Here is a 17839-nt window from a genome sequence, read left to right as displayed (position 1 = left end):
ATGAGGTCGACATGTGGGTGAGGCGGCCTCCTTGGAGCTATTGAGCCCAGGCTGTCAGAGGTGGATGCTCACATCTTCACTTTCCAAAGTCAGGTGTGAGTCAGAGAGAAGCCAGGGCAACATAATACCTTGCATTTGTCTATATAGTGATGATAAAATTTCAGGTTTGGACACTTTACATGTGAACTTAGAAAGTCTGTGTATAATTTCTGATTTGTGGAATCAAATTGTCTTAGCAAACTCTGATATAACTTTCTTCATCTTAAACCAAAAATTCAAGGGAAAAAAGAAATCTCACAACTCTCACACCTACATTTGGCAGACAGTCTAGAGCCTTAATCTGATAGGAACTGTTGCTAAACTATGAGGCTGGCGGAAGTGGTAAAGAGATCTCAGCCTGTGGCTTCCCATTCTTCCCCCAGTGAAACAACAGTGCGTTTTTGTTTTTTTTCCCTAAAAGTAGTTAGGAAGGCATTACGCCCCTTTCCACAGTCTGCTCCAGCTCCGACACTCACTTTGTACCAATCAGAAACCTGAGCAGCTATCTGTCTGCTGGCTGCGTGAAAATTTGTCAGCTCTTTAAGGGGCTACTGTCCAACAGCTCCACCCCCTGGAAATAAATCCATTTGGAATTAAAAAAAAAAAAAACTCATAGAAAATAGCAGGCAAAGAGAAGTAGGGAGAAAATCCTAACAGCAGTTTCTATTATTACACAGGTCTCAAAAGAACTTGTTCATGAAGGAAATGAGACTTTCCTTTGTAAATTCACTAAAGGATAAAAGGGAAAATTAATCTGAAGGAATCAGATGGGCTTCCGAATCTGAAGGCTCTGACTATATGATGATTGGATAATAAGCATATAAGGAAGGAAACCTCCTGTCAGAAGAGGGAGATGGTCACAGATGCCAAGGAGAAGAGGGGTCCGAAAGCAAAAGACAGGTTGATAATAATGGCAAAGACCTGCCTAAGACAGGAAGGGATGTGGGGAATGGCAGATGGTGGACACGGACACCCTGACCCCATTGCTTCCTCTCCCTCCCTAGTTCTGATTCTGTGCTCGAAAATCCTCATTGGCTTATTTGGCTTCTTATGTAGGTCTGTCTATAAGGAAAGCATTTGCCCATCACCTGGGCTGTGAATATTTTAATTTCTATGGCAGTAATTTTTCTCATTGCAAATTCACAGATTGGAATTGGGATTATGGTTTAGCTTCCCATATAACTAACTGTACTGTCAAAAATAAAAGGCACTGTTGATGCGGACTTCAAATTTTTCAGTTCTTGCATCAGTTATTCCTCCTTGTAAATTAGTAATCTGGCATCGCATCTGGTTTTATATATCAGTCTCATAAGCTTTATTAATGTGAGTCCTCCCCCAAGAGACAGATCCCCTGTCAGCATGCTGATAAAATCAGTATAAAATATAGCCTTGCAAGGCTGAGAGGCCAATGGAGTAATGAATGTTGCCAAGTGAGGCCCCTGGAGACACAGCCTGTCAGTTGGTCACCTGGCAATTATCTGACAGCCCCTCAAGGCTGTGGGTATCTTGGCCTGAAAAGTGATGCCTGGAGCGGGGGCAGAGGCAGAGGGAGACCTGGGAGAAGCTCTGCATTGAAGCTCTGATCTTTCATTGGTTTAGAGAATCAGAAAACTGAGCTCGGGCATGGGTGGGAGAAGACCTTAACTCCCTTCCTCAGAGCTGTGTGAGATGGTAGCTGCTGCCCTCGGACCAGGTTACTAGCTGTGCATGTCGCCTTGCTAGCTGGTTGGTTTCCATTCCTGGATAAACTGGAATGGTTGACTGGACCTCATGCTCAGGATTCTGGGGGAGGTGGGCATAAATGGTGAAGCTGGGCAGGCCCTGCGATGGTCGCGCAGATTCAGGAGCTGAGCAAGTCCCCCCACAGGTTAGCGGCCTCTGCACCACACACCTTAGCCATCAGCATCCTATAGGCGTAGAGTCGCTTGCCTTTCCCCTTTCCCAAGGCTCCTTCATACTTCTCCACAAATTCTTGGGCCTCCCTGGGTAGGGGGGGAAAAAGGCAGAAGTTCAATTAACACCCAAGCAAAAGAAATCTGAACTATGAGGATGTATACGTGGCTGAAAACCTTAAGTGCTTTATATCCCTAATTAGAATGTAAGTTCCACGAAGGCAGGGCATTTTGTCTGTTTTGTCCACTGAAGTTTCCCAAGTGCTAAGAACAGTGATTGGAACATGGTAGGCCACCTGTAGGTGGAATTTTGGCTCCCATGACCTTCGCCCCCGGATGAATGGCAGAAGGGATTTTGCAGATGTAATTAAGATGACTGACTTTAAACCAGGGAGATTACCCTGGATATCTGGAAGGGCCCAATGTAATCACATGAGCCCTTAGAAAAGGAAGAGGGAGGCAGAAAAGTCAGAGAGAGATGCGGCAAAAGGGGAAATCAGAGAAATTAGAAGCAAGAGAATTCTCCACCCTCTGTTGCTGGGGCCCCCCTGGAGGATGCCACACTGGAAAGCGAGAGAAGAAAATGAATTTCTATCAGAAGTCAGTGAACCTGGAGGAGGACTGCAAGTCCCAGGTGGGAGGGAACCACAGCCCCACTGATACCTTGATTTTAGCCTGGTGGAACCCTGAGCAGAGAATCCAGCCACATCATGCAGGACTTCTGACCAACAGAACTGTGAGCTAATAAATGAATATTGTCTTAAACCACTAAGCTTGTAGTAATTTGTCAGAACAGCAATAAAAACCCAATACGGCAGTCAGTAGATATCTGTGGAGGGCATGAACACTGGATGAGTGAGTGAACACCCAAAGAAGACTGCACGAGAAACACATGGGTGAGTTCGTCTGTTAAAAAGCCTGGGTGGTGTGCTGGAGCTGGTGAGGGCTGGCTTCTCAGAATCGATTGTTAAATATTCCGGAACTTGGCCAACCAATTAGTAAACTATTGGTAGCTTGAAATTGGCCATGGTGGGAGTATTTAGATATGGGAATCAGCAAGTGCTGCAAATCAGGGCTCCCCCAAAAGAAACCGTTTATCAGTCACCACTGGATAAACCCACACAAGTAGATGAAGAATGAAGTCCATCTCAGGGTGGGTGGGAGAGGACACTGGCTGTGGCTGTTGCAGTTCCCCTGCTGGCAACATAACCTACACCACCTGCAAAGTACAAACACAGGTAGCTGACACCTGTCACAGTTCCATTCTAACCTGGGGTTAATCTCAAGGCTGGTTTTATCAGGGTGTCTCAATGTTGTCCCAATGTTAATGAGGCCAGTTGTCTAGCTTCTGAGTCTAGGGTCAAAAGCTCGTCTATGTGGGATTAGGGCTCCTTCATGGGATCAGCCCCTGTCTCCCCGCCAGGCAGCACTCATTCTGGCAGTGAGTTACCTGTGACTACCAGCGACTCCAAGACACCAAAGAATGTTTTCATGAAACTCATATTTTTGTCCTCTTCCTATATCTTATGAGTAGGTAGAGACTCCTAAGCATTTGGGGTTTGTGAGTTTAAATGCGACAAGTTTTAAGATTTAGCGACTTTGGATAAAAATTCTCAAAAGTAAGGGCTAGCTCTTATGTCTGAGCCATTGAGCCTGGCACCAAATGCTTCTCTTCTCGATGTCCAAACTGTGTCCAGGTGCCCAGAGTGTCCTCAGGAGAACAGAGGGCCCTGCCCGGTGCTGGGTGCAAACTCTGAGGACTATTCACTTCAAAGAGATCAACTGGTCTAACAATTTTGATGGGCACAGCAAGCTTTTTTGGATTCAGTGAAAGTAGATAAATAACCACAACTAACATTTTTACAGCAAACCCCTTTAGATATACTATCTGTGATCAGTATTCTTCCTTACCAGAGATAGTAGTTGGTTTATGGAAACACTGGCTCTTGCCCTGCACTTACCAGCTGTTGCAAATCTTACTTCTTTCCCTCCCTGCCAACAGTTTTGCAAATCTTATTTTTTTTTTGGCCGTGCTGCATGGCTTGCAGGATCTTAGTTCCCCGACCAGGGATTGAACCCGCATCCTTGGCAGTGAAAATGTGGAAGCCTAACCACTGGACCGCCAGGGAATTCCCTGCAAATCTTACTTCTTGTTTTTTTTCCCCCAGTTTTGCAAATCTTACTTCTGTAGGTTGCTTCTGGTCCCTCCTTGTCCCCTTCTTTCAAATGGGGAACTTTCACCTCTCCTGTTCCTCAAACCAAGATGGTGTGTGATAAATGAAGTGAAAAGGCAAAAGAAGCTAGAGCCTTTGCTTTGTGGAAACTTCTAGGGGCCTGGATCTCAAGGTCACATTTGGCAGGTGATTATCAACCCCTCAGGAGAGGAGAAAGCCATTGAGCCAAGGCTTTCCTAGGCAGCCACCCACAGACAGCACTCCAGGAGCCCCTCACATTGCCCTAGAAAGACCCTCCTGGTCGATAAAGTGGCCCAAATAACAGCTTGGAAGATACAGTCGGGGTGGCCAGCAGTTACTTCCGGGAGAGAAGGGGTGTATTGTGTGGCTTTAGTGCCCGAGAGAGCCAGGCAGGATTCTGTATCTCTCAGGGTGGCAGTTTTCATGTAGAAATGGAGACAATGTTATGAGACTTAAACATGTGGACGCATGCCATGTGGGCACAGCAGTTTCATTTAGCAGGCTGTCACCCTTCTCCTTCTGGGGAAACAGCAGCTCCTGGAGTGGGCAGCTGATAAGATGCTTTGCTAGCCCGGGGGCCTGCCGTGAGGAGCCTTCTGCTCCCCAGGGGCCTGGACCAGGGGCTCAGCAATGCAGCCTTTCACAATGGGAATACTCTGAAGTTGACCCAAAGCATCTCACAGAGAGACTACATACCTCCAAAAACTAACCCCTGATGAAGGAGATCAGATTCAAAATCACACTTAATTTTGAGATGCAGAGGTATAAATAGACACAGGGCAGTGTGCGTTTGACGGCAACCTTTCAGAGCTTTGCTGTCCCATGCAGGACGTTGGGAGAGCGTATCAGTCATCCTGAAATCCAGACAACATCAAGATAAGGGGAGGGAACACAGGTGGCCAAAGGGAGGTGGCTAGAGGTTGCAGATGGCCAGAGATTAGAGGTGATCTGGGCTGTGTTGGTTTGGTGTCTCCCTTTGTCCCTAAGCAGTTTTTATTTTTCAGTTGTGGAAGCAAAGATCAAACAGATGCTGAGCTCCCTCTAAGTGGAAACTCAGATGAGCCAGACGATGGCATCTGCTCTAGAGATGTCACTGAATCAACCTAAGGGCAGCTGAGGCTAACCAAGCACATCTGGCTTCCCACATGTGGTGGTTTTAAACTACATCAGCAAATTATTTGACATTCCTTCCTTTAAAATGTAGAACTGGGGAATTCCGTGGCAGTTCAGTGGTTAGGACTCTGAGCATTCACTGCTGAGGGCCTGCGTTTAATCCCTGGTCAGGGAACTAAGATCTCACAAACTGTGCGTCACGGCCAAAAGAAAGGGGAAAAAAAAAAAAAGAACTGAATTCTCCCCCACTTGAATGTGGGCCAGACTTAGTGATATACTTCCATTGAATAGAAAGCAGTAGAAATGACAGTTTATGACTTCTGAGACTAGGACATAAAAGGTATTGTGACTTCCCCTTTGAAGTCTCCTTCTTCTGGGGGAAGCCAGCTGCTGTGTTATGAGGACACTCAAGCAGCCTATGGAGAGGCCCATATGGAGAGAAACTGAGGTCCTAACTAACAACCAGGACCAACGTGTCATCCATGTGTGTGAACAACCTTGGAAGCAGATTCACCAGCCCCAGTTATCTGAAGGCTGAAGCCCCGACCAACACCTTGACTCAAGCTTACGAGAGGCTGCAAGTCAGAACTGCCCAGCTAAGCTGCTCCTGAATTTCTGACCAAAAGAAGATAATAAATGTTTATTATTGTTTTAAACTACTAAGTTTTGGTGTGATTTATTACATAGCACTGGACAATTAACACACTGCAGAATCCAAACCACTGATCTCTTTGGTGCCTATACATTTAGGATTGTCCTGTTTGCTTGGTGGATGGATCCTCTTATCATTATGCAGTGTCCTTCTATGGCCTTGGTAATTTTCTTTACTCTGAAATTGACTTTGTCTGATAGTTACATAGCTTCTCCTACTATCTTTCGTTTAACGTTTGCCTGGTATGTTTTCTTCCATCCTTTACTGTCAACCGATGTATATCATATTTAAAAGTGAGTTTCTTATAGACTGCATGTAGTTGGGTCATCTTTTAAATCCAGTCTGCCAATCTGTCTTTTAATTGATATATTTAGACCACTTACATATAATGTAATTATTTGTATGTTACAGTTTAAAAACATCATTTTATTTCTTGTTTTCTGTTTGTTCTGTTTTTTATTTCCGCTTTCCTTTTCCCCTGTCTTCCAGAACAGTTTTTAGGATTCCATTTTGTTTTATCTACAGTGTTTTTGAGTATATCAATTTGTATAGCCTTTTCAATAGTTGCTCTAGGTATTACTATATATGTCTATATCTACCATCCAACTATGTTATATATCTATCATCTATCTATCTATCATCTATCTATCATCTATCTATCTATCTATCTATCTATCTATCTATCTATCTATATCTAATCTCTATACATTATCAAAATCTACTGGTGCATTTTACTAGTTACAGTGAAGTGTAGAACCTTATTTCCCTTTATGTCGCTTTATCCTCCCCATTTATAATAGCCTTAACTATTTCATCTGCATTATTGAGAACCACATGAGGTGGCGTTTTAATTTTTGCTTCAAATGTCAAGCATAATTTTAAAAATCAAGAGGAGAAGGAAAATCCATGGTATTTTCCAAGACTTTTGCTTTTACCATGTTCTTCCTTCCTGACATTCCAAGATTTCTTCTTTTATCATTTCCTTTATGTTTAGAGAATCTCCTTTAGTTATACTTTGGGGTAGTTCTGCTGGTGACAGGTTCTTTTACTTTTCCTTCATCTGAGAATGGCTTGATTTCTCCTTTATTCTTGAAGGATGTTTCTGCTGGATATAGAATTCTGGACTGACACTTGTTTTAGATCCTGAAGAATCATTGTGTCACCTCCTTCTGTCCTCCATTGTTTCTGATGAGAAATTTGCTGTCATTCTAATTGTTTTTCCTTTATAGTAATGCATTGTTTCTCTCACTCTTAAAAGTATTCAGAAGTTTGACCATGGTGTGTATTGGCATAGATTACTTTGGATTTATCCTGTTGAGGTTTTGTTTAGCTTCTTGAATCTGTAAGTTCTGCCAAATTTGAGAAATTTTCAGTCATTATATCTTTGAAGACTTTTTCAGTCCCACCCTCTTTCTCTTCTTTTGAGACTCCTTTTTTTTTTTCTTGCATATCTAGGGATTTGAAGGAGACACTAATGTTAGATCATTTATTATAATCCTACATGTCCCTGAGGCTCTATTCACTTTTTCCCCCAGATTATTTTCTCTCTATTGTTCAGATTCATTTGTCTTGTTCTACTTTCACCTTCACTGATTCTCTACTCAGTTCTCCCCATTCTGCTGTTGAGCCCATTCACTGTTTTAAAAAATTTAGTTACTATATTTTTTACTTCTAAAATTTCCAATTGTTCTTCTTTATATTCTTTACTCATTATCTAAGACTTTCTGTTTCTTCATTTGTTTCGTGTGTTCATAATTGCTCATGGAAGAATTTTTATGATGGTTTCTTTAAAGTCTTTGTCAGATAATTCTAACATCTATGTCATCTTGATGTTAGCATCTGTTGATTTTCTTTTATCATTCAGTTTGAGACCTTCCTGGTTCTTGGTATGATGAGTGAGGTTTCAATTGAAGCCTGGACATTTGAGATATTATGTTATGAGACTCCGGATCTTATTTAAATCTTTTGTTTTAGCCGGCTTCTTCTGACACGGCTCCAGTAGGTGAAGGGGATGCTGCTTGGTTATTTCTAGGTAGAAGTCCAGATTATTCACTGGCTTCCTTTGACACCTGGGGCTGGGCTGGAGCTCCTCGCTGCTGCTGAGCAGAGATGGGAGTTCAGGCTCCCACAAACCTTCGGCTAATATCATCCTGGCTTGAAGTGATACTTTGTTACTGCCAGGTGGTGGTGAAAGTTCAGACTCCCCATGTGGTCTCCACTGACACCACAGGGAGAGGGAGGGCTCTACTGCCCAGTGGGGACGGAAGTCCCTGGTCTTCACTTGGCCTTCTCTGACATTTGATGGGGGTTTGGGGGCGGCACCACATTACAGCCTGGCAAGGGAGGAAATATAGGCTTCCCCACTTGGCTTTTGCTGTCAGGGGTGGGACTAGGGCTGGTCTTTTGTTTATGGTGTTTGGCTGGAGTAGGGTTGTTACTGTTTACAAGTCTTCTGTCTTGCCAGTCTGTCCCTTTTCTGGTTCTTTGGCTAGAGACAGCAGACTTTTCTTGAAGTGTTTTTGTGTGGGTGTCTGTCGGTGTTTTAGGGCAGCCAGCTTTTCCAATATCCAGTCTGGATATATAGGCAAAAAGGAAACCTGGAACTCAATGCCATGTCACTCATTTGACCCTGAGGTCCTTAGCCAGTCTGCCTTGTTTCTCTCTACTTTTCTGAGTCTCTTATGTTTGCTTTACACATAATATCTAGGGTTTCAGTTGTACTTAGGGGGAAGACTATGGAGAAGTATACCTACTCCATTTTCCTGGAAGTGGAATTCTTCAGATCTCTCTAAAGAGAGCAAGCACTGTGGGTAATTTTCTAACACATGAGGCTTCTGACAAAGCTGGGTGACACACCTGATTAATTCTGACTAAAGCAAACATTTCTGACTCACAGACACTAGAAACTCTTTTGCCATCATCACAGCCTGCCTTATTGTCATTATTGATGTACATTAATAATGTCTTCTCTGATTCATCTTTGTTCCCCATCCTCATCTCTCAGGGTTCAGCAGTGTCTGGCACAAGATGTTCAAGCTTTAATAGCAGCAATAACTATTATCTATTAATAGCATATTATATGCTGGGCACTTAAATATTTTAAATTTATCAGAACAACTCTGTAAGTAGATATTGTTATCCCTACTTTACAAAAGAGGACTGTGAGGCTCAGAGAGGTTAAGGGGAGGAAACCAGCCTGAGGAGGATTGAATAGCCACTCAAATCACCCAGATATGGTAGAGGTGTGAATGCAGGCTTGCCCCAATTCACTGCTGTTGCTCTTTATGCCTTGCCATCCTCCTTTGATTGTCTACAACAATTATGCCAGCTGCCTGATTGGGTCAGAGACTGGAGTCTCCACACCATTGCTTCTAAAAAAAGATGTAGTCTGGGGATGCTCTCTGCAGATCTGCAGTTGAAGACCTTACTGCCAGAAGAGGAAATCATACAGGTGGCAAAGGGGTGTATTCTAGAATGTCTAGTAATTCTAGAGAGGCAATTACAATTTAAGAATGCAAGTTCTGGAGCCAGAAATCCTGAGTTCGGATTCTGGCCAGGCCACTAAACTCACTGTGTGGCCTTGGACAAAGTACTAGATTGCTCTCTCAGCTTGCTCATCAGTGAAATGGGGGCAGTAATAATAGTACCTACATCATAGGGTGAGTATGAGGACTAAATGAAATGTTACATATCCAGCACTCAGAACAGTGGCTGGCACATAAGGAGTGCTCAGCAAATGTTGGCAATATATAAAAAAAGAAAGAATATTAAAAGATGAGTAAGACATAGCTCCGCAAACAAGAACACCCAGTCAAGTGAGAGCCTTAGGGGTCAGAGAGGCAGTAACTAACTTGGTCTGAATGCAGGGGGGGTTATCGGGACTTCCCTGCAGAGGGGACACTTGGCCTGAGTCTCAGAGGATAGGAACTAGCCAGGAGGGCTGGCAGAGGCACCACTGGACCTGAGACCTAGAGGCTGGAGAGCCTGAGTCTTGAGTCTGGGATAAGGAGTCTTGCAAGAGGGAAGAGGAAGGAGGGAGGGCTGGAGGGAAGAGGTCACTGTTTGTCGGGGAGACCTGCTCCAGTGGGAGAGACAAGAGTCTTTTCAGTTTCTTGGACCTTAGCAATTTCCCATCCCCACCAAGAGCAGGAACTCTGTCCCCAGGCCTGGAGGAGATGCAGAATTCTCCTCTGGGCAGCTGAATGGCTCTCAGGGATTTTCATGGTCCCCAAGACTTCCAGCCAGCTGGAGATCTCATTTCCATAAGCATCAAGGTTGCTCTTTTTCCACTGTTAATAAAAGATGTGTTCCAGTGACACCTGAGTGGGGGTGAGGTTCTGTTAGAGTGACAGATGGAAGGAGGAAGAACTCAGCCCTGGGGGAGCAGGGAGAAGAGGCTCAGAAAAAGGGAGCTGGGAAGGCAGACCGCCTGCTGCCTGAAGCTGTACCTACTGCCCAAACTGTCGCCACCAGTCACCTGTGATGACTTAAATTTAAATAAATGAAAATAAAACAGAAATTCAGTTTCTCAGTTGCACTGACTACTTTTCAAGCTCTCACTAGCTACATGTGATTGGAGGCTACTCTATCAGTGCAGATTTAGAATATTTCCATCATCCCAGAAAGTTCTGTTGGTCAGCACCGGCCTGGAGGCAACACAGGAAGGCATTTCTTCCTGAAGCTGAGTTGGAGACAAGGTAATAATTTGCAGGGCAGTGGAGTGAGCTGTGATTACCAGACTCCTTGTTAGGGTCTGCACCATGTTGCACTGCCAGCATCTTTGCTGTGCCTCCGAGACACAAACAGTGAGGCTGAACGTCAAAATATGGCTGCCAAATTGTTCTATGCAATAAAGGGCAAGGTGTTTTCTGGTTTGTTTGTTCGTTTTTAATTACTTTACTGGTTGCTTGATAATGTTGTGTTAGCCTCTACTTCACAACAAAATGAATCAGCCATGCACATAGAGATATCCCCTCCCTTCGGGGGAGGCGTTTGACTTGAGCAATGAGAAACTCAGGTGTGAGAGGAATCAGGGAAAATGCCTTTTTATACAGAGGGAAGGAGGATGGGAGTCACTCCAATCTTGTGGCAGAAGGACGGAAGCGGGACCTGGAGGAAGCTGATAACACTGGATGGGAATTTTTTAGTAAAAACATCCTGCCCGTCTCTCAAAACTGCACCAGAGACTCAAAAGCCACAAAATGTATGGTGGGCCGACCTGTCATGTGGAAATCCGGGAAGTGGCTGAGTTGTAAATAGGAGTCAGGGGCGTGGGCACGCAGCCAGGCAATATTCACAGAGCGTCACTGCAAGCTTGGCCCTGCGTTAGGCATTCGGGACACAAGCGTCGCTAAGACAGCCCCACTCCCTGCTCTCCACACTGCAAGGGTGACTGTGTGACACGGGAGAGAATACAAAAGAGGTCTGAACTTGTTGAGGTGGGGGGTCATGGAAAGCCCCCCCTTCCCCCAAGAAGGCGTATCTGTTTGGTTGTGAGGGAGGCGCGGAAGCCACCAGATGGGGTGGGGTGCGGCACAGAGGCGTGACCAGGCAGTGGAGGGGGAGCGTAGCCCGAGGGCCGCCATCCTCCTTGTCCCCCGCCAGGCCCCGCCAGGTGCTGGCCAACCGCGGGCCCGATGGCCAGTTGCGTGCTGGGGACGGGGTGACGAAGGCAGGTGGGAAGGTGAACACCCCCTTCTTGTCGAGCCCCCTTGGAGTGAAGAGGAGGAAGGGACTTCCTCACCCATCAGAGGAGCTGAGCCTTCTGGACGGAGAGGGCCCTGGCCAAACCCCACTGCTCACCTGAGCTCCGCCAGCTTCCTCGCCATGGGCCAGGGTTTGGTCCGCATGGTGGCAATGAGCTTCTTCTTGTCTTCCACCTGCTCCAGAATCCGGGCCAGTTCCTCCTCAGACAGAGACTCCCCACTGGAAGTGCTGGAGGCCAAGGAGGACGACCTGGAGCAGAGACGGGGTGGAACAGAGGAGACGGAGGAGGAGGCTGGGGTCCTCGCAGGCTCTGCGGGATGCGAGGAGCCCACCGCAAGAGGCTCCCAGCTCCCGCCCACACAGGCCTGTCCCACTCAGAACCCTCCTCGACTCCCCACGCCTGGCAGAGGAGGCCGCTACTCTTCCTGGAGCCCAGGGCGCCTCGAGGGCTGCCTCCCCAAACTGCATGCCTCTGAGTCCTCCTACACTGCACACCCTCGCTTGCCCAGGGCTGCCCAATGGAAATATGTGAGTCATGCATCATAATTCAAAATTTTCTAGTAGCTACATTAAAATGATAAAAGGACATGGACATATTAATTTAAATAATACATTTCATTTAGCCCAGTGTATTAAAAATTTATAATTTCAACATGTAATCAGTGCAAAAATTATTAATGAGACACTTTATATTCTTTTTGTACTGTCTTCAAAATTCAGTGTTCGTCTTATACTCACTGTGGGTGTCAATTCAGGCATGAAGCTTTCATGGAACATATTTAATCTGTACTTGGATTTCAGGGAATTTAGTTGAAAAAGTAGATTCACGTATCCAAATTGTTTTAGGCTTACTTAAAAGTTTCCTTATAAATGAATCAAGTAAAAGAATATCATTTTCCTTTGATGTTCACATCTGTACTGACGAAATTAGCTTGTCTTTTTTTTCTTTTTTTTCTTTTTTAGAAGAAATGCTTTGGCTTCAAAGTGACATCAACTTCAAAACCACATCTGTCTGTCCAAGTTAAGTAAATTTATTAAATCTTGTCTTACCTCAGTGGTATTAACATCAGATTAAAATCAAACTGAATTAAAAATTCAGTTCCCCAGTCACACCAGCCGCATTTTAAGCACCCAACCTGTGGCCAGTGGCTACTGTATGGGCAGCACAGCTGCAGAGACCTTCCAGCTGGAGGGTGTGATGACCCTCCCCACCTCACAGACAAGCCTGTGTGCTCGGCTGCCACGAAACCCAGATTCTCGTCTGTGCTGCTCGCAGCCTCCTTCACCCATAAAAGCAGTGACTCTCGGCTGAGTTGGCAGTAACTGCCAGGGGGGAGTGAGGGCATGGAGAAGGGTTGTGCCCGGGCAGCCTTCTTAGCAAGGTTCCTAAATGGAAATATCAGGATGTAGGCTGGGGTTGCCACAGGTTTTAGAGGTCAGTTTGCCGCAGCCTCGGTGAGTTCTGCTTCTGATCAACTGCTGAGGAGCAAGCAGAGTTCGTAGGAATGAGGTGGAGAGGAGGCGAGCCTGGCCCTTGAATGCTGGAAAGCCCAGAGAGCACAGGGACTTTTTGCCATACCTCGCACATTCCCCAGGATATCTGCCTCTGAGTCTTTGCATAAGATGTTCCCACAGTTTGGGTGGGGGTGGGGGTGGGGTGGGATACTCACCCATTGCTTGTTCAAATTCCACCTGGGCTTCAAAGTCTTATTGAAATGTTTACCTTCTCTGTGGAGGAGCCCCAGCCCCCTAGCAACATGCTCTTCATCAAATCCTTTCTTGCATACATAGTGCTTTCTGCTTTGTGTTGTGATAGCTGATGCCCATGTCCTACCTCCCCTGCTAAACTGTCAGCTTCTGAGAAACAGGACTGGATATTTTTCATCTCTCTAAGCCTTGCCTCAGCTGTGAGTGGCACAAATCAGTCCTTGTCTGCATCCTTTACTTTGCATCTGCCATCCAGACAGGATGGGACCGCCTCCTTCTGAAGTTCTGAACATTCTGGGGCCTGGTTCTAAGTTGCTAAGGACACCATGCATCTTTTACCCTGTTAGCTCAGGTCTAGGGACAACTAGACAGTAGACAAAAGCCCTAACTGAGCCAGGGATGGCTGGCAAGCATTCCATGTTCTAAGTTTCTAAGGACACCATGCATGCAATTACCCTGTTAGCTCAGGTCTAGGGGCAACCAGACAGTAGACAAAAGCTTAAATGAGCCAGGGATGGCTGGCAGGGGTGATGGAAGAAATCAGAGGCCTCTTTTGAGGGCTTTAATTTCCTCTCTGTAAAGCTGGAAATGTGCAGTGGAATGCCTGAGCGAGGGCGTGGGCAAGGAAGGTTTATTAGAAACCAGTGGAAGGAATATCAACTCTTTTCCATAATCCTGGTATCTCTGTTTCCAAAGCCTCCCTGCCCATTATCAACGGGGATTCTTAAACATCCTGAGAAGTGATGCAAACTAAATGGAAGAGGGAGGCACAGAGAGGGAGCTATCCCATCAAAATTGGTAGCAAAAAATGAAACGAAAATCCCAGCTTGCTGATTCCATAAGCTGGCTCTATGCACTAACCCCCGTGTGCCAATGCTAATCCAACAAAGGAAACACAGCAAATAAATCAAACCCCCGAATCCTAGAATTTCAGAGCTCGTGGAACTCTTGAGGTTCTTTTAGAGCAAAGCCACTTTTCACGGAAGAGGTTGGAGGTCAGCATGGGATATGGTGTCCTTGACCCCTCTGATGACTCCTAAATCCAATTTTGTTAAGATCTCTCAGCTCCTCTTCAAGAGCTGTGGTGACTCCCCAGCTGACATTCAGGAGAACTGGGATCTTGTCCCACCTTGCAGCTACGTCACTTCCCCACTCAGAGCCTCCACCTGCACCTGTGCTACAGGAGGGGTTTGAGTCGAGAGTGCACAGCGGCCACTCCACCGGGGATGGGTGTTATCCTTATCTCCGCTCGCCCCAGCTGCGAAGGGCTGGGCCAGGGCAAAGGCAGGGACAAAGAAAGGCTGGAGGAGACGGGGGTGGGGGGGGTGCCCATTCGCGGGAGAGAGTTGGGGGGGGATGACGACACCTGGCCCTCATCAGGGGAGGAAGCGGGGCTGGAAGGAGAGGGAGAGCACGGAATGAAACGCGCTTGAAGCCGGGTCACAACACACCTGTGTTTCTTCAGCTGCTTCCACATCTCCTCCTTCCTTGGCACCTCCTTTTTCTTCTTTGGGGGTGCTCTCTGCTCCCTGAGGGAAGCCCTCCCGTCCCTCTTCCTCCTCCCTCCGCCGGTCTTCTCTGCCGAGCCTCGCTCCCGTTCGCCCAGCTGCTCTCGGCGTCCCCCGCGCTCTGCCTGCTTCCTCCGGGGAGATCCCGGCCCCGGGCTGCCCACAGTCGACTCCTTCTGGCCAGGCTGGGCTCGACGCCTGCCAGGCGAGGTCTCGGCTTTGTGGGTCCGCTTCCTCGAGGGTCTCCTCCCGGACTTGTCACCTGCAGGGGCAGGGAATGAACAGTTCTGGCCTCACGGACCTCGACCCCAGGAAAGTGCTGCCAGCTATGAGAAATCAGATGTTCAAGATGCTTCCTGAAGCTTATTGGTTCCAAAAGCCGCTTCTTTCAGACAGAGCCTCTGGTCTTGGATGAGAGGGATGCCTCCCTCCTCTGACCGGCTGACACTCCCACACTCTCACCCAAACCTCAGCGAGAGACCCAGGCACATGCCTTCCTCTGTTTGGGGGTGCAGTCCCTTGGTGTCAGAGCTCAGTCCTCTCCTGACGCCCAGGGCCAAGGCCAAGCGTGGGTCTCTGTGTGGTAAGGCTGGACCACTGAGATGCAAAGGGCCTGCTGGCTCCATTCTCCAGGGCCTGACCCCTTGTGTGTCCTGCCTGGCATGAGGGAGGCTGGGTGGGGTGGGGTGGGGTGGGGAGTGGGGGTGGGGTGAAAGCTGCGGAGTCCATCCGACCTTTTCCTCAGGGCTGCCCCCACATTGTTGCTGTCATTTGAAACCTTGACTTTGTAGCACGGGCAAATGGCCAGGCTGAGCAGAATCTACAGTGTGAACCTTCCCCAACAGCTTGCCCAACACCTCATTTAAGCACAACTATCCTATCTGGGCATTTACACACTAAATGCAGGAAAAATTGTAATGAGGTTCTGGTATTAATAAGCAACCTCTCCACCACTTACTAGTAGGGTATCTTTGAGCCACTTAACCTCTCTGAGTCTCAGCGCATCTCTAACATGGGGATGTTACTACTCCATCAGCTTCTTAATGAACATGACACAGTGACTGACATCTGAGAACAGACCTCATTACTCTGATACTCTTATCCAGAAATAAGATCTTTCTACTTGTAAAAAGAACACAGGTTTGGAGCTAGGTCATTCTGCACGCAAACATCAGTTCTATCATTTACTTATCTCTGTGACCACAGATAAATTACTTAACTTTTCTGTGCCTCAGTTTCCTCCTCTGTAAAATGGTTCTGGTAGCCGCTATTTCCCTACACAGTTGGGTTAATTTAAAACAGGAATAAAGGGTGTGACTCATGGGAGGTACTCAGCAAAGACTCTCCCCTCTCCCTGACCCCCTCCAGCCTGCCTTGCCACTTTTGTGCTCTAAGTGGGTGTCACCTGGAACCCCATCTGGCTGCAGAGCACAGGTTCTCACTGTTCACAGTGGTTCCCCATCCAGGCTTTTCTGCTACAGCCAGGTGGATTTTCCCAACAGAGCTGTGAGAGCCCCAACTTCGGGCAGAGCGGAGCAGAAAGGAATTTTGTCACCCAGCATCCCCAGCAGCAGTCCCATCAGTGATGGAGTCCAGGACAAGGAGTCCCAGGTTCTCAAATTCTTGCCTCTGTCCCACTCCTTTTCCAGCCTCCCAAGGTTGTGCATGCAATGTAGCAGCCACAGAGAGTTTTCCTTGCTGCTCCCCTGACCCTTGAACTTTACATTCTGAGAAGCAAGCCATCCTGTGAAACAGCAACCAAAACTGATTGCTGGTGGATTTGGGCAGACTGAGCTGGGGATTCAGAGTCTGGATATTTGGGCCTGAAGCCTGGTTCTGCTGGTTATTACCTGGGTAACTCTGGGTAGGTTGCTTGTTCTCTCTGAATCAGTTTCCTCGTGGGTATGCTGCTGCGGGTCTACCCAAATCTCCATTATCCCTTAGCTGCAATGCGTGTTGGTTCTAACAGTTCACAGCTTCTCCCTTCCCAAGGGAGTCCGTGGTTGCTAGAAACCATCTTGTTGGGAAATGCCTGGGAGTTTACATCCCTCCTCTCTCTTCAAGTCAGCCAACAGCCAGTTGCTAACTGATATGGGGTACAAAAAGTCCAGTCCTCTGGCCTCTAGGCAGAGCAAGTCTGTGGTTCATTCACGCTCCAGAGCTCCCTGTGGGATCAGGCAGAGGCTAGACTCCAGCTGAACACACATCTTTGCTCAGCTTCTTCCCTTGATCTGTCCTGCTTCCCTTACTCCTTGTCTCCTGAGAGCTACCCTCAATAATCACATGCACAAGAACCCCTATCTCAGGCTCTGCTTCCAGGGAACCTGATTTATCTATAGGCACCTGTCTCAAAGTGTGGTAGGTAAATCTAACTGAGATAATATCTGTACAAGTGTGATGTAAGCTGGAGCATGCTTTATTTAGCAAATAGAATTTGCTTTGGAGTTCAAAGAGAAACTACCCAAAGTTCTCTTCTTGGATCTCAAACTAGGATACTGGTCAGATCCAAGAAGCACAGTGGTGGGCTTCACCCAGACCTGAGGAAGATATTCTGGAGGAAGAAACTTCTAAACTAAGACCTGAAAATAGAGTGTGTGGGGGAGGGTGTGTGTGCAATGAGTGGGTACAGGGCAGGGTTGGATAGTGAGTGGATGGGAAGGACCCCAGAAAGATTTTTTTTTTAAAGATTTATTTTATTATTTATTTCTTTATTTTTGGCTGCACTGGGTCTTTGTTGCTGCTCATGGTCTTTCTCTAGTTGTGGCGAGCAGGGCTGCTCTTCGTTGCGGTGCACGGGCTCTAGGTGCGTGGGCTTCAGTAGTTGCAGCACACGGGCTCAATCATTGTGGCTCACGGGCTCTAGAGTGCATGCTCTGTAGTTGTGGCGCACGGGCTTAGTTGCTCCGCGGTATATGGGATCTTCCTGGAGCAGGGGTCGAACCCACATCCCCTGCATTGGCAGGCGGATTCTTAACCACTGCGCCACCTAGGAAGTCCCCCCAGAAAGATTTTAAGCAGAGATGACGT

At 46.9% G+C, this 17839-nt stretch overlaps 1 protein-coding gene across 1 annotated transcript in view; it reads right to left on the bottom strand.

The window, feature by feature from the left end:
* TMC2 (transmembrane channel like 2) overlaps positions 1 to 17839 on the bottom strand; it is a 75298-nt gene that overhangs the window by 40949 nt on the left and 16510 nt on the right. The window contains exons 3-5 of the mRNA XM_057701696.1: positions 14756 to 15074; positions 11694 to 11846; positions 1931 to 2021 (exon numbers count right to left, since the gene is read on the bottom strand). Coding sequence (XP_057557679.1) covers positions 1931 to 2021; positions 11694 to 11846; positions 14756 to 15074 — 563 coding nt within the window. The remainder of the gene's footprint in view (positions 1 to 1930; positions 2022 to 11693; positions 11847 to 14755; positions 15075 to 17839) is intronic.

This window comes from Hippopotamus amphibius, chromosome 12 (genome assembly GCF_030028045.1).
Source record: "Hippopotamus amphibius kiboko isolate mHipAmp2 chromosome 12, mHipAmp2.hap2, whole genome shotgun sequence".
NCBI classification, from domain to species: domain Eukaryota; kingdom Metazoa; phylum Chordata; class Mammalia; order Artiodactyla; family Hippopotamidae; genus Hippopotamus; species Hippopotamus amphibius.
This window is presented reverse-complemented; position numbering and strand designations above follow the sequence as displayed.